Raw genomic sequence first — 22,668 nt, 5'->3', positions numbered from 1 at the left:
CAAGAAGCACCCATGAGTAAATTGGATATTTCAATATTAAAGCAAATGTTGGATGTCTACTTAAAAATATGATTAAATATACTAAATATGGGTATCATTTCTTTTTCTTCCTTGTTTTTTTTTAGGTGGTCGTAGATTAAAGAAACAAGGGCATATAATAATGGAAAAATATTTTTGTAAACAACTTTGGTAAAAAAGAAGTTGTAATCATACTTTTTTGCCCTTCTAAGATAATAAAAAAAATTTCAATGAAGGTTAAATTCTGTCATTTCACATAAGACAATGACAACTCATAATGATAAGTAACTTTCAACTTTATTAAAAACCCTTTTTTACCCCTACTTTAAATAACTTTTGAAAATAAGTCAGGGTCAAAAGAAAACACTTTGGCGACAAGAAATTGCATCCTATAGTTGTATCCACTCTATATATATAAGAACCTTTTTATGAGTAATATTTCATAATTTTGCATTTTTTTGGTAAGATATTTCATTCATATTTTTGTTAGTTCTAGGGTTAGACTTTTAGTTTTGTCAGATGTAATAATTCTAATCTAATAGGGACTTTATTGTCTCCATATGATTTGGTTGGTATATGATTATATGGGATTAAGGTCAAATTTGAGAAGAATTAAAGTTACTAGCTTAAAGTGAGACTTGACATAAAATGGTCTAACCATCAAGATTGTCATTTAGATCCAGAAAACATACAAAAGATGAAATAATTCCAAAAGACAAGAGGGACTATGGGACAGAGGCACAAGCGTACATGTAAAGAAAAAGGTTTGGATTGGTGGCTTTCTGCTTTCGCAAAAGATGTTAAGAAAAAAAAAAAAAATTTTATTTGGGAAAAGTTTTTATGATTCATAATTCATGGGCAAAATTGGTCAGTTAGCATGTTTGTTTTTTTTTGGTGAAAGTGTAATCACACAAACCACACATCAATCCCAAAAGGTTAATCGACTTTTAGGACTGTGGAATGGCGGATATACACAACACATAGCACGTTTGTTTTGTCATTTGGAAGAGTGATGTAACAATTTTGATTGTTGAGTATATAGGAAACAGACCAAAAACTACATTTGGAAGGCACAAATATAAACAAAAAAACTTAACAAAAAATTTAAAAAAATGAAGAGAGAGAAAGAGATAATCATTATTTTTGTTTTATTATATTTTTTTTAATCCATTTCCAAACGTTACATGGCATATTCTTCCGTATATGTCCATGCACCCTTTTATAGTCTTGTGCACACTTCAGGCAATCTTGGATTTTTCATGTTTTGTTGTCCCATACAACCTACTCCAATTAGTTTGAAATTCAATACGTGGATAGGCAACTCTTAGTCTTACTATTTATAAAATTTCAGTCCTACCTGATCTGATCAGGCATATACCCACAGTTTTTGCCTGGGAATTGTTACGTTTTTTATTACACTCACCTTACGCTATGATAAACTCTGTAACAAGAAATTAGAATTTGACATGAGAGTTCAATATGCATTGTTTCATGACTTATTTTTTAACCTTATAACCATGATATGTATGACTCATGACTTGTTTTCATGTACGGATCAGTGAGACGACCTTGATTTTAATTTTCGTTTTTAGGTGAGATGGTAAAGAAATTGAGTTTCAGGCTAATACCATACAATATGTGTTCAAATGATGATGGCTATTGCCAAAATTTAAAAAATAACAATAAAAGAATAACTAATAGAAATATTTTGTTTTGGTAGTCAAATGATTGATAGCTATTTTAAGAAAATGGATAATCTAATGCAGAAAAAATTTGCCAATAGTCAAGATCATGTAGAGAAAATAAAACCATGAATTTATATGGACAATATTATCTACCATGTGGTAAGTTAAATAAAACCAAAATTTTGATCACAAAACAGCCATTTGCCACATTTTTTAGTTGATCCAACTAATTTAAGTTGTATAGTATGGTAGATGATGTGACAACTTTCAACATGTTTGGATAGATAGAATAAATCTTAGATTAATCAAAATTAGATTTGATGATCAAAATCAATTATATATCTTATTTAAATAAAAATATTTTATATTATTAATTTTTGAGTATTTCTTTTAATTTTATTTTCTCTTTTTATGAAAAGACTAAAATTGGCAAGACTCACCAATAATTAATACGATCGTAGATGACATTTTTCAATTGCCCCCTTCCTGGTTTTATATTACTACTAATCTCTACGTGACTTTTGGATTAAGTTTTCTATCACCCACGATGAGAGAGACTTTATTCATTCATGGGTTTTGACACTTCGATGGGACTCCTGAAACAATGAAAATTTTAATTTAAACATTCGTGTACAAGAGACACGTCATTATGCCTTGTGGTGGGATTCCATTCACAATGAAGGAAAACTTTCTTTATAATTTTTATTGCTATAAGGTGAAAAGGCAAGTACATGCCCGTTATAATTTTAGGAATCAGTATCAAATGCAAGATTGGCCTTGGTTGACACTAATCTGTATCACCCCGTATTGATCTAGATTAGATAGATTTATCCTTGTCTTTCATTTAAAAAACCTTTTTTCTTTATTATCCTTCATTTGTACCAATCCATCGATATGGATTGGCCAAGAATCGAGATCAAGAACTGCTGATATAGATTTAGATTGAGCAATCTCGCCAATCTACAACTGATCCATAAAACCTTGATGCTTACATGTAAAATATGTGTTTCGTCACAACTTCTTCATTTTCTCTCCTCATTAATGATGTGAACCCCTTATTGACAAACCGACACCCATCAACTCTCTTTCTCCCTCTTAACGAATATGCTGGCTAGGTAATCAATGTAGCGTGCCTAATGGTGTCCAAACCAAATCGAAACTCAATTGAGCAGTTTAAACCGAAACTGTGAAACCATTTAATAAATGGTTCCATTTTGATTTCAAAATTGAGATCATTTAGTTAAACGGTTTAAACTGAACCGAACCATTTAAACAGACGGTAAACCATTTAAAACTGATAAATATCTACATAGTAAGTTAAGTCATTCATGGTTAATATAAACAACAAATAGCTATAATCTTACAATTATTAAAAACATATAAACAACTATAAATTTATAATTATTAAAATGTATAACAATAAATAATTCAATTCAATGTTAAGTTTACATGCATTTTAATATAAAAAAAATTAAAAGGAAAAACAGCCATTTGAATTTAAAAAAAATAAAAAAACCTAATAAAACCGTCTAAACCAAAACCATTTAAACGGTTCATGTTTCATTTTTTAAATTATTTAGTTAAACGTTTGGTTTCGATTCCTACCCCTAAGCATGCTAAACTAAATCGAATCATTTAACCGAAAAAAGGTGGATGTCATGAATCGTGATCAACCAGTGAACTAAATTGGTCACTTTTAAAACCATGGATGATCTGGAGCAGTCTTTTAGTGTAGGTGCCAATAATACTGATTTAGATCAATATTAAATACCACTGATAATGATATGATATGATACAATAAGATACGATACGATACAATACCAACACTTGAGTCCCTACTAAAGAATTTTATGGATTATTAAAACAACGTCCAAATGCAATAGCGAAAAGGTTTTGTCCATAGCTCAAAGTAGTTATTGGTGGAGATGGAAAATTGGTGGCAATAGTAACTAAACACAAACATCAAGTGTTAACAACTCGTTAGGTTGAAGCTGTGAGGCCTACTTAGGATGGTAGGTGAATCATCTTCTCTAAGTGAAGGTCTTGAAGGAAAACTTTTTCCTTAATATCTGTATTAGGTGCACGTTCTTTGGAGCGCATTTGGGTGCAGGCTGTGCCTAAACACATGGGGTGGGATTTTGGGTATTAAGGGTGGCGGGCTGGTCATCTCGCCCACCTCCCATGTGTCTAGACGTACCCTACGCCCCCGGTGCAAAGAACTTTATCCCATATGTATTTTACCAAAAAAATATTATGTATAAGGCTCATGTTCCCTCATTCGAAGAGGTGGGGAGCACACCATCGGATTCAGCTCGTTTGCTTGAGGCTTTGGTTGAGTGGGACAACTTTTTATCAGGGTTTTGGGTCAAAGTAGTAACAACGATTAATTATTAAGTTATCACAAAGCCATTGTGTAATGAAATCTTATATAGTAGTGTTAGAAAACTAAGCAAATTCTATCAAGTCTTCATATAAGTAGACAAATGATACCCAAGAAATGAAAAACAACTAACACATGGTTAAAAGTTCTTTGTGTAGAAAAATGAAAGCATTTTCTATGTTTAAGGTCTTTTTTTGAGTTGAAAAAGGGTTCAACTATAATCATTATATATAAATACATTCTTTAAAAAATGCTATAAGAACCATTCAATAGATCATGGCAATACATAAATTTCCAAGGTTTAAAATTTTCAAAATCAGGTATGGAATTAGTCTCCATTGATTTTAATTTGAATCGTCTCAAAATTGATTAGACTAGATTAGAATCGGTCAACATAGAATCAAAAGGATTCCAATACAAATCGATCAATTCCACCAATTTTGATTCGATTTTTAAAACCATGTAATCACCGCATAAATATATAAAGATCATTGTTAAGTCATTCAGACCTGTAAATCGATGATTGAGTTGACCTCACCATCATTCCAAAATCCAAACATGAAAATGACTAAGAAAATGTGAGAAAGAATGGCATGCAAGCGTTAAAATATACGTCTTCTCGCATAATCTCCTTCTTCTCTTGTCATTAAAATCATGAGCCTCATGTTGCACATTCCGACACCCATTGAAAATAATGTCGACTATAGCATAGAGGATGCCAATATATGAGACTAGTGTATAGATCCTTCTCCCTAAGTAAGACTTGTGGTTGATAGTCTAAACCATGCATAATTAAAGATAAACCACCCAAGTGTATTATATGGAATGTGGAAATGCTCAAATAAAATGAACATTAAATTAATGTGTGCAATTGAAATTACCAACCCTTTTACATGTAAAATGAAGCTTTGGTAATTATGTTCAAACATAAAGAAAAAATTGAAAGCAAATCAATGTACAACAAGCTGCTTTGTTTTCATAATGGATTTGATAGATTTGGTTTAATAGATGCCTTAGAAGCAACATATAGAATGTTAGATAAGCAATGCTTTTAGCTTTGATAATGATCACTCTACTGTTTATTTTTCTCTGTCTTCTTTTCTTGATGATATAGGCTTATTGTAACTCCCTTTTTGCCCTCAAGAGGTTTAGTAAATTTGGCCACACTGAGTATTTGCCCAAGGGAAAAAAAAAAAAAGCTTACTGTGAAGTGATGAGTGATGCCTTTTCACTTTCAATGGATTGCCATTTTATCACGGGGGTATGGAATTCTTGATGGATGGTAATGTGTAAGGAGATTTACCCCATTTAGTTGAGATTCTCCCGACTTGTTGGGCTGTGTCTTTTTTCATCTTACTTTCACACTTTATCTTTCATGTTTCCATTTATGTTCTATCTGTTAAGAAAACAATGCCCAGAATGGCGATTTGCAGAAGAAATACATAAAACAGAAAAGAACAAGCACACACAAACACACAGGATTTACGTGGTTCATCCCCAAGATGGAATTTACATCCATAGCCGAGCAACAGAACGAATTTCACTATTTTCTGGAAATGTTACTAAACCTCTCTTACAGTCCTCTCAAAGATAAGAACATTATATAGAAAAGTCCTAATCCAAAAAAGTACAAGAATACCCCTGGGCCCAAAAATTGTCAAACTGGACAAGGTCGGACCAAAACATAACGTATATCTCAAAATATATCGTTTCGAAGATCTCGACGAGCCCAACACAATACCCTATCGCCAGTAGGAACGTATGCCATTTTTTAGCAATCCGAGATCGTTTTGAGGTCGTAATGGCCCTCCAAAGATCTAAACCGCACATTCTAGACCAAAAATCAGGCTTCACCAATAACACTATCATCTCTCTCTCTCTCTCTCTCTCTACACCGGAGTTTGCCCTACTTTGTTTTGTTTGGATCCATGTAACCGACCCCATTAAGTTAGGATAAAGCTGAGTTTGTTGTTGTTGGGATCTAGATCCTCATAAGCCCTTCGAAGGGCTGTTTTATTGTTTTTCCCCCAAGCACAAGTTTTATGATTTATTGGAACCAAGGTTTTAAAAACCATGTTCTAACATGGGATCAACCTCCATCGAATCCAATCAATTTGGATCAGAATCAGCCCGGAATTGGCCAAAACCCTAAACATTGGAGCAAGGAAGAATAAACAAAGATTTTTTAATTTTTTTCATTCAGTAGACTTAGGGATCTTTTCTACAAGAGGTAAGTTTAATTGATTAACTTCTATTTTACTGACTAAAAGAAGAAAGCATTGGCAAAAAATTGAAGATCAAACCTAAATCATTGGAGATTCAAAAGAAAATTGTTTCAATCCTTCGGAATCAGGATTGGTCTTGACCAATTTTGATCGAGATTGCCCGATTCAATCGATTTTATTTCGATTCTTGAAACCATGGGTGAAGCAGTAACATCATTTTCAAGATTTTAACATGAGACAAGTGAACCATAGGATCAGTTTTTCAAGTTTGTTTACTTTTAAGGATTGGATTTCTCTTCACCCATGATGAAAAGATTTCTTTTCTTTATAGAACTTTAAAGGCAATGTCCACAATACGGAAGGAGAAAACTTATGACCCTCGATTCTCTTCACTGTGAGTGAGAGCACAATTTAGTGTCAAAACACCCCTCAAACTTGACAATGTTCACATTTCTATTTTAACCTTTAACTTGAACAAATGCTAAAATCAAATGACAAATAAACCATGTAATTTTGACCTAAATTTTAGGTTGACTTGAAACTTGATATGCGAGTAGAGGGCCTTTGGGTCTACCTACCCATTAAATTTCAGCCACACCTTATATGCCAAGTGGTGGAAATAGGTTAACAACCCAACAATCTTTGCCATTTTATTTGTTTTCTTTCCCTGATAGGATTTGAGGATTTTCTTGGGAGGGAGTAACCCTTGTTGGCAGGGATATGTTAAGTAGGTGAAGTAGGAATCTTTATTCCCCACAATTCCCTGCCCGTTCATTTCCTCAATTTCCTCTAATAGGGGGGTGGATCCCACCTAGGGCAGTGTGTTCGGATAAGGGGTAGGGTGGTCATTTCTGCTCCCCTATTAGAGGAAATTGAGAAAATGGATCTGAGGAGATAACTTTCCGATGAAGTAGTCTCACTTTTTCTTTTCCCATAGAAGTAACCGCTTTGTGATGTTAATGTTTAGCAAAATCTCAAAGAAAAACATTTTGATTTAGACTATATTTGGTTAGGGCGCATGTTCTTTGGTTGGGAGCACATCTGGGTGCAGGCTGTACCCAAACACATGGGGTGAGGTTTGGGTTATTCAGGGGGTGGGCTAGTCATTTCGCCCATCCTCATGTGGGCACACCTTGCACCCTAGTGCAAAGAACTTTATCTCATTTAGTTAGTATTCTTATTTGAATTTTGAATCGGACTCACTAGAATAGAATCTGGGTTTAGTCAAAATCAACTTCACTCCCTTTCAATCAAATAGACTGATCCTGTAGATTTCAATCCTAGTTTAAAACCCTCGTTATTATTCTAATTCAGATTTCAACCTTTGTCTAGAAACAATATGGAATCTGGAATCAAATCGAATCTACCAATTTCAATCCAATCCCAAAAACCCTAGAATTGATTTTCAAATCTAAAAACTCAATGATTCTAGAATTTTTTTGCATGACAAACCATTCCAAATAGGTCGAAATCAAGATCAATCACAACTAATTCCAATCTGAATTGTCAAATTCACAAATTCTGAGACCGTGATTTCAACTCCTTTGAGCATCATTATCTCAAAAACAACTATTACATTAGACTTTTACATGACATCAAACAAACCAAAATTTTTCTTCAGAGAGAGATTAATATTGATTTGTTCATATTGACATCTTTCGCATCAAACCAATAGCAGACAACCCATGTATAATCTATAAAGGAGAAAGAACACTATTTGATCACATGCGATAATTGCCGTGGCCCCATGAAAAGGCAAAAATCCCTTACGATACGGCAGTCATTTTGCTCCACCCTCTATATGGGCGCAGGCGCCAAACACCGGATGCAACCGGTAGCATTCTCTTTCCCAATATATAATTTAAGATGGGAGAGAAGCAGAGAGCCCTCTTCAGAGGGAACTTGCTTTTTCCTTTTTTTTTTTTTTGTTTTATTAAATATAATTCTCCAAGAGGTATTTTGATATTTAACGTGAATGATAAGCAATCATTGAAGGCGGGGCCCAGTTGGGTTACCACGGTAACATGTCCACATGGGAGTTGGGGGGAAAAGTGATGGTGTCCGGACCGGTCCAGACGGGATCGAACCGGATTGAGAGACGACTGTAGTGAGTCTGGTGACAGCCCATGGATTTAATAATTTATTTATTTATTTCAAAAGAATATAAATATACTCTTACAGGATTGTCTGGATGAGACGATGACCCAATAAAGCTTTAAAGATCCATTCTCGTTATTGCAGCAGCTCGTCGAACCAGAAAGAAGTGATTGGGCATTCGCAGAAAACCCTAATTTCTTGTCTCTCTCTCTTATCTAGGGCTCTGCAACTGTACTAAAGGGTCCTAAATAGTACTCCAAACTATTAACTGAGAAGCTTTCCAGATAGGTTTACACGAGTAGAGAGGTTCGGATCTTATCTACTCGTGTTTGCAACTGTTTCACGTCTCAATCTGTCTGATTATTTTTCCCTTTTGTTATTTAGTGGAAGGGCATTCTTGTTGCTGTTTATTTGGGTGTTCCGGAAGAAACGGATTTATCTATCTGTATTCTTGTAGTTCAATTAACTGCAAAATCTCTGTAGCTTTGAAGGGAAAGGGACGGAATCATGGCGTTACTTCGGACATCTTTGTTGGTCTAACTCCAACCGATCGATTTCATGGACTTGGGTTTCTCTTTATGAGGCGATCTATTTCTCGGTTGTTGAATTGGTGGATCCGTGATCAATACTTGTGGTCTTTGCCATTTTAAGATAGTGTCTTCTTGTACTTGTAGTGAGAATTTGTGTTTCGCATGAAAGATAGGTTTTTTTTTTTCATCTTCTAAGCTTTTAAGGCTCTTGATCTGTTGGGCTCTGGTTTCTATATCTGTTTTAAGGTTACTGGTTTGGGAGCGAATTGTTGAATATAAAATTTGGGTGATGAGGGCGTGGGATTGGTGAGGATTTGGAGGGTTTTTGGTATGTGTATCTTGCTATTTGATTCCTTGAGGAGGTGAGAGACGGAGTAAATGTCGCTCAAGAGCATCATTCAAGATATGAAGGGTGATTTTGGTAGCATCTCGCGAAAAGGGTTTGAAGTGAAGCTAGGTTATGGGTTACGATCGAGATCACATCGGGTGGTTCAGGATGGTTTCGTCCCAGTCGATGCTATGAAGCAGAGCTGTTGGGCTAACATGCCACCAGAGCTTCTGAGGGACGTGCTTATGAGGATAGAAGCATCAGAGACTACCTGGCCCCCCAGGAAGCATGTGGTTGCTTGTGCTGGGGTTTGCAGGAATTGGAGAGAAATCACAAAAGAGATTGTGAAGATTCCCGAAGTCTCCGGAAAGCTGACATTTCCAATTGCCTTGAAGCAGGTTTGAGCTATGAACGTCACTGATGAATTAGGCTTTTTTATTTTTCTTCCTGTTTACTTATTTATTATTATTTTGAGTTTAATCGTTTTAGTACCGTAGCACGAACGCTTCCATGCTTTTGTTATTACTAATCATAGGCGTGGTGCATGCTCATTTGATTTCAACCTATTTTGGTTGTATTTTATCCAGTACATTAGAATCTGAAAAGGGTTTCAGAAGTTTTCTGAATGGCATATTGACTTCTCTATCCGTGTAGAGACCCAATGCTCTGAAGCAAAGAAGCTTCTTTATTTATTGTTACAAAGGGAAATAGATGTGTTGCCTTTCTTGAGCGATCCAGCAAAGTTTGGATCATTACCTTTCTTAAATGTATGCAATTCTTATGTTTACTTAATATCAGTAAGGCTTGTGGCTGTTGATATCTGTTGAATCATACTGCAAATTGTGCATCCTGAAGTAGCTTGATCAAAAGCTTGGGCAGAAAATGGGATGGGGTTAGTTTTCATTCTTGTAAAGCATTGATCATCAGTTAACTGGTTTAGTCTGCTGAGAAATGGCTCTGTTTCTGTTTTTATCTTTCGAATATTGGGTATGCTGGTGTATTCATATATTCCACACTTTGCATTGGATTAATAATTTGTAAGAAGGCAATCATGCTATTAGTCTATCATCCAATGCAGAATCTTAGTCATGTATTATTCTCATTAACATTTTCCGAATTTAGGGAGCTTGTAATCTTCTGATTGTTTGCTGGCCTCAAGGTTTTATGTGCTTGTTCTCAGAAAGCTATTGTAATGGTTTTGCAGCCTGGTCCTAGAGACTTCATCTTCCAGTGTTTTATAAAACGGAACCAAGCCACCCAAACATACCATCTTTACCTTGGACTGACTCAAGGTGAGTGTTTTTAATCTTGCTTTTATCAACTAATTCTTTTCCATCCTCAAGCTTGGAGTTATACTTGCAATGGGGGAATTCTATCTGGTGGATTATTGGTTGCTCAGATTATTAAAGAACTAAATTCCTTTGTTTTATTTTATATCAAATAGGAAATTTTGAGGTAGGTGAGTTGTGATTATTTAACTTTCTTCTTTCCCGTATCCTGAGCAGCACTAACTGATAATGGCAAGTTCCTTCTTGCTGCCCGCAAGTGCCGACGTCCTACTTGCACTGACTACATCATCTCTCTAGATTCTGACGATATGTCTAAGGGCAGTGGAACTTACATTGGGAAGTTGAGGTATTCTCAAGCTGCATATTAAATTATAAATGTTGATTTCTTCTTTTGGGGGCTGGGCCAGGGTTTCACTTTCTTGCTTTTTTTGGTAGGTCAAACTTTTTGGGGACCAAGTTTACTATCTATGATGCACAGCCTCCTCATGCTGGAGCCATGGTTACAAAAAGTCGCTCCACACGATTGGTGGGTTTGAAACAGGTCTCTCCCAGAGTCCCTGCTGGCAACTACCCAGTAGCACACATATCATATGAGTTGAATGTTTTAGGTTCCAGGTAATACGTTTATGCAGCTTTTTAGAGATATTTTTTTTTGGGGGTGGGCTTTGTGCAGCGATTCAAACAAAATTTGATGCTCTAAGTATTGCTTCATGTGTCAATTTTGTCTGAATCCTTCAGAATCACTTGTTATTATCGGGGATCATAATTTACCTGTTCTTTTCTTTTCCTACACAATTCGATTGATAGTTGTATCTTATGGAACAATCAGGGGTCCAAGAAGGATGAATTGTATAATGGATGCCATCCCTGCCTCTGCAATTGAACCTGGGGGTGTGGCCCCCACACAGACTGAATTCCCCCTTAGTAATCTGGATTCCTTCCCTTCTCTTCCCTTTTTTAGATCCAAATCAATCCGTTCAGACAATGTCCTATCAGGGCCTTTGACTACACCAAAAGATGGATTGCTTGTGTTAAAGAATAAGGCTCCTAGGTGGCATGAGCAACTCCAATGCTGGTGTCTGAATTTCCGTGGACGGGTGACGGTTGCTTCGGTGAAGAACTTTCAATTGGTGGCTTCTCCAGAGAATGGACCCGCAGGGCAGGAGCATGAGAAAGTCATCCTTCAGTTTGGGAAAGTGGGGAAGGACTTGTTCACCATGGATTACCGGTATCCACTCTCAGCATTTCAGGCATTTGCTATCTGCCTCAGCAGCTTTGACACCAAGATTGCTTGTGAATGACAATCAGGTGCATCTACTTATTTCTACTACTTTTTTTTTGTAGGAGGGGGGGGGGGAGTTTAGCTGGAAATTTCTTGGGGTATTTACCGTTGAATGTTAAACTGCTACATTTTTCTTTGATGTTTCGTTTCAAAAAACGTTTCCTAAGCATGGTCAAGGCTGTGCTTCCTCTGTTTTTCTTTCATTCTGCAAATTGTCCATTGACCATTGTACTGACAAATCAATGCAAAATGTCTGTTCCCCTAACCCCTATGCTTGCATGGTAGATGCATGGTCAGGATCCACATCATGCAGTGGGCCACATGCCAATAAAGTGTGGGCCAACTACACTTTGGGAATCTGTGCCATGCATGTAGCCATGTAGGAGTTTCATTTCCCCTTGCATAAGACCATGTGCTGAACTGAAGGCAGACTGATTTAGGGTTCTGACAATCGGATTTACAGCTAGCTTTAGATAATGGAGGTACATGGATGAATTTCTTGTATAATGTACATAGGTGCAATGAGCTGTTTCATGATTAGGCTGTCTGGAGTGATAACCTGTGTGCTATAAATGTAAAGCTGTAGCAATACTTTCCATGTTTCTCTGAAGCATGCTACATTGCTACTGCCAGTTGGGTGGAGGTGATTGTGTTGCTTTGGTCCATCCAATCTAAGAGTCGACCAATTCTTGGGTGGGCAAATACCTAAAATTCTTGGGTGGGCAAATACCTAAATCATTAATGGTGCTACTTATTTGTACCTTGATCCACAAGTTCCTGTAAATTCATTTGAATTATCATGCTTGTGCCATATATTCTGCGAGTGGTCAATTGATTATTCAACTGAGGTTCTTTTGGTTGGCCTAGTGAAAGAAATTGTCTAGATTACTCTGTTAATTTCATCCTATGTACATGTCATTAAATCTGAGTTATTAATTCTGTTTTTCTCTTTGATTTTGTTCCTGTTGAGCAGCTGTGTTTGGAGGATCTTCCTGGGGTTTCATGAAAGTGATGGAAAGTAATCAGAATTCAGCTATGCAATGCTAAATGCTGAGACTGGTGGACTGCAATGGAGCTGCAAGTTTGTCTCCCGAGTCTCTTTTTTTTTTCTGTTTTTCTTTCTTGTATATTTTGGTTGGTGTACATAAATATTTCTGGAAGATTGAGACATTCAGGTCGAGCAATTGGGTTTGGGATCTTTAGAAGCTATTGTATGTGTCTCTCGTCACTCAAACCAAACCTGAGGCTTGAGTTTTCAATTTTTAGTTTCAAAGGTGTTAGTTTGGCTAAAATGGCAGTTGGGTTGCCCATGGTCTGGTGAGATGCTGGAGAACAATTTTTCTACGTGCTTCGAAAAGGCCATGGACTAGCAGTATCTATCATATATTTGTGCAAGGCCGGGCCGCTCTAATTCAGGGTTAGGCCTGTGTTGGAACAAGGCTTCGGTCCAGTAGATGACTGGTTGATGTACACAGTGGCTTCTAGTTCTATTTCTGTAAGTTATTTCATTAAGTTTCTTACTATACTATTGGAGGGCAAACTCAGAAATCAGAACCAAGATGAGAACCTACTTAGTGTTAGAGAATTCATTCATAAGAATATTTGTGAATTCAGGTTTTGCGCATTGCAGTTCAGGTAACAGAGCAAGAGCTATTTATTGCTTCAGAAATTTCTCTTCTAAATGTAAAATCAGAAAGAATAGAACAGAAAACACCATCACCACCGATTGTTAATGTTGATTTGTTTAGGACTAATGTCTCCTCGCGGACCCTAACATAGATTGGATTGAACTTGAATGCTATATACCAACCAGGAGTGTGCGGACGCTGCTTGCTCTGGTACTTTGAGCCCATGATTGTCACAGCAGGGTCTTGGGCTGGTCTCAGTTGTGTTTGGTATGCATTCTTGGTCGATTTCGCATTCTTGAACGATAAAAACAACTATTTTATCATTGGAGTCTCTCAACTCCAACAGCATCAGTCAGGCAGAAGGCCAATACCAAGTACCAACACCCCCTTCCCCTTAAAAAAAAAAAAAAAAAAAAAAAAAAAATCCCCCCTTGGGTCCCATGTGTGCATCCTCCTCCTCCCCCCCCCCCCTTAAAAAAAAAGGCACAATTGTGGAGGGCTCACCTTAGCACCTTAAAAAAGAAAGCAAGAATGTGCTTAGATAGTTCGAACTCTTGGTATCCTCTTTTAAGCGTGAGTATTGAAGACTTTCTTCTTCTGCCTTCGATTCTGCAAGTACAGATACCAACCTCAATATGTGATCTATCTGCGGTTTTCATCGATGATTATACAAGGCACCCTAGAAACTATAATACTACACAATTAAAATTTATACTTGTACATGTAATTGCCAAAATAATCTAGTTTAACATACACAAGGCTAAGGGTGTCAATTTGGTCTGATTTTGATCAGGCTTGGTTTTGGTATGTTACTGGGCTAACCCAAAATCAAACCAAAAAGGAAGTTTTTGGTTTTGGTTTGGTTTGTTATCCGATATATATTTGGTTATCAAATCAGGTCTAGTCTGATCTGATTGAGGTTTAAATGAATAAATCATAGTTGAAAAATCAGGTTTTGACTTTGTCAAGTCATTCGAATCAAGTAACAAATAGAGTCATGGCAATTCGGCTAAGTTATATAATACCAAACTCTTTCCAAGTTTGTTGGTTGGTTGGAGCGCATTCCTCCCCCCCCCCCCTCCCCTCCCCTCCCCTCCCCCAAGGAGATCGAGGTATTGACTCTTTTAATTTGCATATTATGTCAAGAAAGGCACCTCCTTCTGTGGTAGTTATAGGTTTCTGTTGACTTGTCTTAGCCTTCCTTTTGTAGCTTAGATTATAATAGACCATTAAAAAAATGTCCAAATTTATGCAAATCATAAACAACTTATGTTTATATGCAAAGAAACTTATATTATTGAAGCATGTCTGGTTGAGAATTTGAGATTATAAAGTCGAGAGCCCTTTTTTTCCTACACACCTCCAAGCATGACACCATTCTGCACCCACTCATCAAAATTTAGTTTTGATCAGGTTTGACTTATTTCATTCACCAGGTTTTGAAAAAGACGAGTTAAATTGAAAACCCCGATTTTCCAATTATGGTATAAATTTGTATGAATTCAACACCACTAAATCATTTGTTATTGGGATAGATTTCTCTCCATAAATTACGTAAATGGGCTGGTAGGGTGGGCTTTTACACTCCACACTACTGCCAACTGCGTTTAGGCAGTTCTCAAGTTATCTTAATTCTACTAATATTATTGAAAAAAAAAAAACTGGAAAACTTGTCAATCACAAAGCGGCTTTGATTTGCTTATAGTTTTTGTAGGAGGTAAAATTGTCCCTCATCCATGGTCAATCACTTGATCAAAAGGTTCGGATGACGTCCAGAGTGTATAAAAAATAGTAGGAGGTATTATCAACTTTGTACAATAAGGGGCAAAGCATTTATAATCTTAAATGGTTGTACTTGTCGTTCAGTCACAAGGAAGGAAAACTTTCTCTTTTTATTTTATATTGGAGATGTTAATTGTAATTTCTCCTTTTTTTAAAAAAATTGAAGATGTTAGATGTATTTTTATTATGGACTGATGTTCTCTGTGCCACAGCGCAGCCTGCGCCTAGACACATGGGCTGCCATTTAGAGGGTAGGGTGGTCATTTCATCCACCCCATGTATCTGGGTGCAGCCTGCGCCCCCGGCACAGAGAACATTTGGTCTTTTGTTATTTATAGTTTTTTGTTTTCTTGTGTGAAGTTTTCCTTCACTCGTGTAAAGAACTCCTTCACCACTAGTGATTTGATATTATGATTGGATTCTTGTGTCAAACTCCCAACTTCTATTGTAGAGAGTGAAAATTGAAAACACCCTTCAGTAGCTCAATCTAATGGGAACAATGGCTGTGTTGAGGGATTACTCCCCCACCGTGGTGAAGAAAAACTCGATCTCTTTTTTATCTTTAGGAAAACATTTCCTGGCCTTTGTCAAATAATAATAATAATAATCAGTCCCAAAAGTCAGTTAACCTTTTGGGATTGTTGTGTGGTTTGTGTGATTACAATTTCATCAAAAAGATAATAATAATAATAATATATGTTGAGATGGCAAATCCTAACCAAGGTTTTCAAATGAGATATGGGATTGGCTTCTACTAATTCTGGTCTAATCTGACAAGCAACAAGAATTGGTTCAAAAATCGATAATCGATCAGAACCCTAGAAATTGGGATTGAGAAACAAAGATTTCCTAAAATATGTGATTTAACAAAAGGGAATAAGGAGTCTCTCTGAGAGCATAGCTCTTGCGCCTAGACACATGAATGGGTTGCCGCCCCACCCCCCATGAAAGGCGGAAATCCCGTCCACGTTGATACTTCCACATACACTACCATTGGTCCTCACATTGGTGTAGGGGCCACGCTACCAGATAGAGAACTCTTCCCCTTGAAAAAATTATGGAAGAGAGAATATTGCTTGATCGAAGGCCCGTGTGCCAACACGAGGGGTGCAACGAGTGCACATGCCCAGGCATCCAACATGGGGGGGTGGTCATTTCGCCACCCCCTGTGTTTGGGTGGGGGGGGGGGGGCATGCGACCAAGTAGAGTTCTTTTTTCCCCAAAGTTGTATAATAAACTTGGAGATTTTTCTGTATAACAATAGGTCTCATTTGATCATAACAAGGTCGATCTTTATAATGCATAGTGGGTGATTGTGTATACAAATGAATGATGCAATGAGTGCACATGCCCAGGCATCCAACATGGGGGGGTGGTCATTTCGCCACCCCCTGTGTCTGGGTGGGGGGGGGGGGGGGCGTGCGACCAAGTAGAGTTCTTTTTTCCCCAAAGTTGTATAATAAACTTGGAGATTTTTCTGTATAACAGTAGGTCTCATTTGATCATAACAAGGTCGATCTTTATAATGCATAGTGGGTGATTGTGTATACAAATGAATGATGCAAATTAACGCAAGTATAGCAGACAAATCATGATCATCATGGATATAGTAGGATAGAATAGCCACATGAATTAAAACTCAGGGAGAAGACCACTTTTTTTTACCAATATTAATAATAACTATTGGTTTCATATCAGTATCAATCATGACCGATCTAATACCAATACCTAAAACTATAGACAGTAGAGAGTGAAGAATAAGAAAGAAGTCACTCCAATTCTTTTGATTCCATATACAAATCCATACATTTTGAGAGAGAGAGAGAGAGAGAGAGAGATTCTATATGACATAAGTGTTGCATACACGAAAGAGTCAATAGACATATTGATAAGAGAATATATAATTAGAGAATGATGAGCACATCGAAGGTTCAATGTTCAAAATGGAGGGGGCCCAGGTGGAGGACCGGGCGGACCAGGCGGTCCAGGAGGCGGACCGAATAATGGTCCGCAGCACTCTTGAAAGATGCAGCAACAACACAGCACGTAACAACTGCCAACACAAATCATACTATATTAAAAAGTAGGAACTCAAAAGTCATGGAAAATCTTTTCATACAAAAAATACCCTTCAACAATATCAATAAATCCAAAAAAATTGTCCCTTCTAAAAAATAAAAAAACATAGAAACGTGTGTATGTACATTGAGTAGTTTACATTAAAATTTCCCGTGTGTTTAGGTAAGTATATTTAAATTATTTAAAAAAAATAAATAAAGAAACGACTCCCAAAAAAATAGGGGTACATTGCCATGTTTTGTACCAATCTTATTTTCATTTCCTAAGATTTTTCCATTCTTGAAAAAAAAAAACAGAAAGAAACGACTTCCAAAAAAATAGGTTCATAAATTGAGAAAATAAAAGACTTTTCCCTTGTTTTTAGGTAAGTATATTTAAATTAAAAAAAAAAAAACGTATGTATGTAAATTGTCATGCTTTGTACCAATCTTATCTTCAAAAAAAAATTTCCCATTCTTAAAAAAAAAAAAAGAGAAACGACTCCCAAAAAAATAGGGTTCATAAATTGAGAAAATAAAAGACTTTTCCCTTGTTCTTAGATAAGTATATTTAAATTATAAAAAAAATAAAAGACTTTTCCCTTGTTTTTAAGTAAGTATATTTAAATTATAAAAAAAAATAGAAACGCGTATATTTAAATTGCCATGCTTTCTCCCAAAAAAAATAGGATTCATAAATTGAGAAAATAAAAGACTTTTCCCTTGTTTTTAGGTAAGTATATTTAAATTATTTAATAAGTTAAAAAATAAAAAAAACTTTCCCATCCTTCCAAAAAAAAAAAAAAAAAAACATAGAAAATCGTGTATATACATTGCCATGCTCTGTACCAATCTTCATTTCCTAAGACTTTTCCATTCTTAAAAAAAAAATACAAACGACTCTGTTATCCACTCCCTCATTCCCTCCCAAAAAAATACCCTTCAGTATATGTACGTACATCTTGCTCTCTAAAAAAAATAGGGTTCATAAATTGAGAAAATAAAAGACTTTTCCCTTGTTTTTAGGTAAGTATATTTAAATTATTTAATAAGTTAAAAAAAAAAAAGATTTTTCCATCCTTCCAAAGAAAAAAAAAAACATAGAAACCCGTATATATACATTGCCATGCTCTGTACCAATCTTTATTTCCTAAGACTTTTTCATTCTTCAAAAAAAAAAGAAAAATTTACACATACCACCCCTGAGGTTTGACGAAAGAATATTTTCATCCCTTAGTTTTGGAAAATTCTGCGTACCCCCCTGAGGTTTGCAAACGATAACAAATAAACCCATTCCGTCAGTTCATGATTAACACTGTTAAAAATTAGACTTGAAGTGACGGAATTGCCCTTTTAAGAAGAATAAAAAAAACAAAAAACACAAAACCTGCAACTCATCTTCACCAAAATCGATTGGGGAAGATGAGTTGCAACCTGCTAAACCTCTTTTATTTTATTTGTCTTCTGTTTCTTCATTGTTTCTTTCTTCCATCCCCTGTTCCTCCTTCCTCTGTATGTGTGCGTTTGTGTTTTTGCTTGCTAACTAAGTAGAAGAGAAAGAGAAAGAGAAAAGAAGAGCAGAGGAGTTTAAGGAAAGAGAGTTATGGGTTTTGTGTGTATTCGATTTTTCTATTCGGGGTGGGTTTCATGTTGTGAAGTGTGGGTTTGGTTATTCTGTATGATGTTCCTTCTTAATTGGGTTATGGGGCTTCTCTGGAATTTGGGTTAGGGTTCTTATTCGATTTGATGGATTGGAGCTGGATTTGGGTTCATTTTGGCCAATTATATACTCTATTCGGGATTATTACATATCGATTCTGCTGTATCATCGTGGTGGATGTCTTATTGACTTGATTGGGTTCTAGGGTTTCACAGCGCAGGATGTTTATCATTTTCTGCTGTGTCAATTCTTTAATTACTTGAATCTCTTCTGCTTCTGCCGATCAAAAAGAAAAAATTGGAAATGGTTTCAAATTAGTTGCAGATTTTAAGTATAATTCTTGTGATCATTTGTCGATGTTCTTGTATTTGACCATCATGTAGTCTTCTGACGAATTCTCTGTATCTTTGTAGACGGTTGTTCCACTCAACACATGGATCCTCATCTCCAATTTCAAAATTGCTTACAATCTCCTTCGCCGGCCGGATGGCACTTTCAACCGCCACCTCGCCGAGTTTCACCGTAAAGTCCCTGCAAACACCACCCCTGTTGACGGAGTCTTCTCTTTCGACGTCGTAATCGACAAAGCCACCAGTCTCGTCACCCGGGTTTACCGACCAGCACCAACCGATGCAGCTCAGCCGGGCATTATGGAATTCGAAAAGCCCCTTAGCACTGATGTCGTCCCTGTCATAATCTTCTTCCATGGAGGAAGCTTCGCTCACTCCTCCGCCAACAGTGCCATCTACGACACTCTTTGCATGCGACTCGTCGGCATCTGTGATGCGGTAGTGGTCTCCGTAAACTACCGCCGTGCACCAGAAAACCGGTACCCTTGTGCTTCTGATGATGGATGGGCAGCTCTCAAGTGGGTAAGCTCCAGGCCATGGCTACGGAACGGGAAGGACTCTAAGGTTCACGTGTACTTGTGTGGAGATAGCTCTGGAGGTAACATGGTTCATAATGTCGCAATGAGGGGTATTGATACGGCTACAGGTGTTTTTTTTTTTTGGGGAAGATGAGTTGCATGTGTTTTATTTTTTTTTTCTTCTTCTTTTGTAAGGGCAATTTTGTCAGTTCAAATCTAATTTTTAACAGTGTTAGTCATGAACTGACGGAATGGGTTTATTTGTTACCGTTTGCAAACCTCAGGGGGTTACGCAGAATTTTTCAAAACTAGGAGGTGAAAATATCCTTTCGTCAAACCTCAGGGGTGGTATGCCAAAAAAAAAAAATACAAACGACTATGTTATCCACTACCTCATTTTCTCCCAAAAAAATACCTTTCAGTAGGTTTTTCCATTCTTTCAGGGAAAAAAAAAAAAAAACATAGAAACAAGTTATATAGAAACATCTTCCTTTTGGAGTTTTATATATCTCGTTATTGCTTCTTCAGAATTTTGTTACTAAAAGTGTAAGGAATCCTCCAAATTTTTAGTCCCCTATTTTTTATGTAAGTTGTGGATTTAATATAAAATCTAATATCCATATGAATTGCAACATTGTCTTAAAATTTTTTGTATATTTTAATTCTTTTTTTTTTTTTTTTTGAGTTATACTATGAAATCTTAGTTCTTATCAAAATTCTTGACTGGATAAATTAGTGTTAAAAAAAATTAAAACCAAGAGAAACAGGGAGACAAAAGAGTACGAGAGAGGGAAAGGGAGAGAGAGATCGTGAGAGGGGGGATAGAGAGAGATAGAGACGCTGAGATGTATATCTAGAGAAAAAGAGGGTGAGGAATCTCGTGGGAGAGAGGGAGAAAGTTACCAAGAGAGATAAAGACAAAGAAAAATATCAAAAAAGAAGATATTTGAAACACTATATACTGATAGTTTTTATTAATTAAATTTCTTTATTAAGAAATAATACTAGAATTGGATTTGATTATTATCCGTTGCAGAATTTGTTTAGATGGTAGTTACGTGGACATTTAAAAAATAATTTAGTTTTATTGTCATAAATATCTACTATAAGATAACCAAATTTATCGTTTAAACAATAATTCCATTTTTTTGTTGAATAATCTATAAAACCCCACTTTCCATTTTTCGTTGAAAGTGTAACTTTACTAGTTAAAACAAAAACAAAAAATCAATCATATTCATATGGCGGTTAAATCATATTTCTCTCTCTTCAATCATATTTATATGGTGGTTAGAAGAAGCAAAGATGACACAAAGATTTAACGTGATTCACACATCAATTTGATATACTACATCCATAGGTGAAGCTGAAGATAATTCACGGATCTTTATCGTCTCAAGTGTAGTGAACTGCTCAATACACCTACGTGACGCATCAAGCGATGTACAACATTTGAGAGGATAAAAATCCATCACTCTCATTATGTGGTGCACTGCACTTGAGAGGATAGAAATTCATAATTCACTATGTGATAGAAGAAAACTACATTAATCAAAAAATGTCGAGCAGGGCAAACTTTGAAACGGGTATAAGAATTCGAGAACCACGTAACAAAAAGAAGGAGATATCATAATTAAGAAAAGAAGGGGGAAACCTAGCTACTACTGTCTTTAACGACAGCAGGCAAGCTAGAAGAAGATTGAAGACTACTTTTAGTTAAAAGATGATGAAGTTTCAAATGAGGAATCAAAGAAAACTAAAAGTTTTAGAAAGAATGAATCATAGAGAAGTTGCATATATATATATATATAGAGAGGGGGGAATGAATATAATTTTAATTAAGTCAAAGAATGAATGAAACAAAAGAATGAAAAACAAACTTACCATGAAGATATGAGTCGGCATATTCCATCACACAGAAACCCAAAACAGTTACAAGGAGGAGGTCCTCCTGGTCCTGGTGGTGGTCCCCATCCCGGCGGCATCTCTCTCTCTCTCTCTCTCTCTCTCTCTCTCTCTTTCTGTAATCTGAGTATCTGAGATATCAAATTAATAAGCTGGAAATGAGAGGTGTACGAATAAATGTTGGTAACTGGACCTGGAAACTGGAAAGAACCCAAGTGAGTGAGTGAGTGGTTCCAAATTCAAAACCGGAAAGTGTGTGTGTATTATAGACTCTACTACAGAGTTCGAGAAGCGTCTTTGACTGGTAAGTAGAGAAGTGTTTTCATTCCCACTTTATATATCTCGTGCGCTTATTCAAGTGGATAAGAGAAACATTGCATCTGCTATTCTTTTCTTTTTCTTCACCTACTCTTCAAATCTTTTAACTTTTGATTCATTAATAATAAGAGAGAGAATCTTTTTCAATACTTCATAACTTAACTGGTCCAATCTTCCACTAGGTTCTAGAGAGGGATCAAACAAGGGTTAAATACGCATACCCCCCCCCCTTCCCTAAGATTTTGACAAGTCCATACGCACCCTCTGAAAATTCCATGTACCACCCCTAACTTTACTCTCTTAAAGCCATTTAAATCCACATCAGACGTTAAATGCTATAAAATGATCAAACTACCCTTTCTTTTATCTTTTCAAAAATTTGAAAAGACCTAATTGCCCTGATCTATTTGATAAAATTTAAAAAGACCAAAATGCCCTCATTTTCCCCAAATCATCATCTTCTTTTACAATGTAGATACCCACTACTACCACCACGACCGCCACCCACCATTAACACCATCACCACCGTAAAGCCCCACCTCCAACTCTTCCACCTTTACCAATTCCACCACCGAGTCCCCCTATCTACTGAATAAGGATGGAAAGAAATAATGGG

General features: G+C 36.3%; 2 protein-coding genes across 2 annotated transcripts; both read left to right on the top strand.

Moving 5' to 3' along the window:
• Window positions 1-9,013: 9,013 nt before the first annotated feature.
• On the top strand, window positions 9,014-13,090 carry LOC122658907 (tubby-like F-box protein 3). The gene is made up of 6 exons (XM_043854059.1): window positions 9,014-9,661; window positions 10,468-10,555; window positions 10,769-10,898; window positions 10,988-11,167; window positions 11,382-11,860; window positions 12,808-13,090. Exons 1-5 carry the CDS (start codon window positions 9,314-9,316, stop codon window positions 11,851-11,853), a joined length of 1,218 nt encoding a protein of 405 aa, XP_043709994.1. The 5' UTR covers window positions 9,014-9,313; the 3' UTR covers window positions 11,854-11,860; window positions 12,808-13,090.
• A 209-nt stretch (window positions 13,091-13,299) lies between these two features.
• LOC122659531 (gibberellin receptor GID1C-like) lies at window positions 13,300-22,263 on the top strand. The gene is made up of 4 exons (XM_043854634.1): window positions 13,300-13,329; window positions 13,449-13,517; window positions 19,375-19,957; window positions 22,235-22,263. Exons 1-4 carry the CDS (start codon window positions 13,300-13,302, stop codon window positions 22,261-22,263), a joined length of 711 nt encoding a protein of 236 aa, XP_043710569.1.
• Window positions 22,264-22,668: the final 405 nt, after the last annotated feature.

This window comes from Telopea speciosissima, chromosome 4, assembly GCF_018873765.1.
Source record: "Telopea speciosissima isolate NSW1024214 ecotype Mountain lineage chromosome 4, Tspe_v1, whole genome shotgun sequence".
NCBI classification, from domain to species: domain Eukaryota; kingdom Viridiplantae; phylum Streptophyta; class Magnoliopsida; order Proteales; family Proteaceae; genus Telopea; species Telopea speciosissima.
This window is presented reverse-complemented; position numbering and strand designations above follow the sequence as displayed.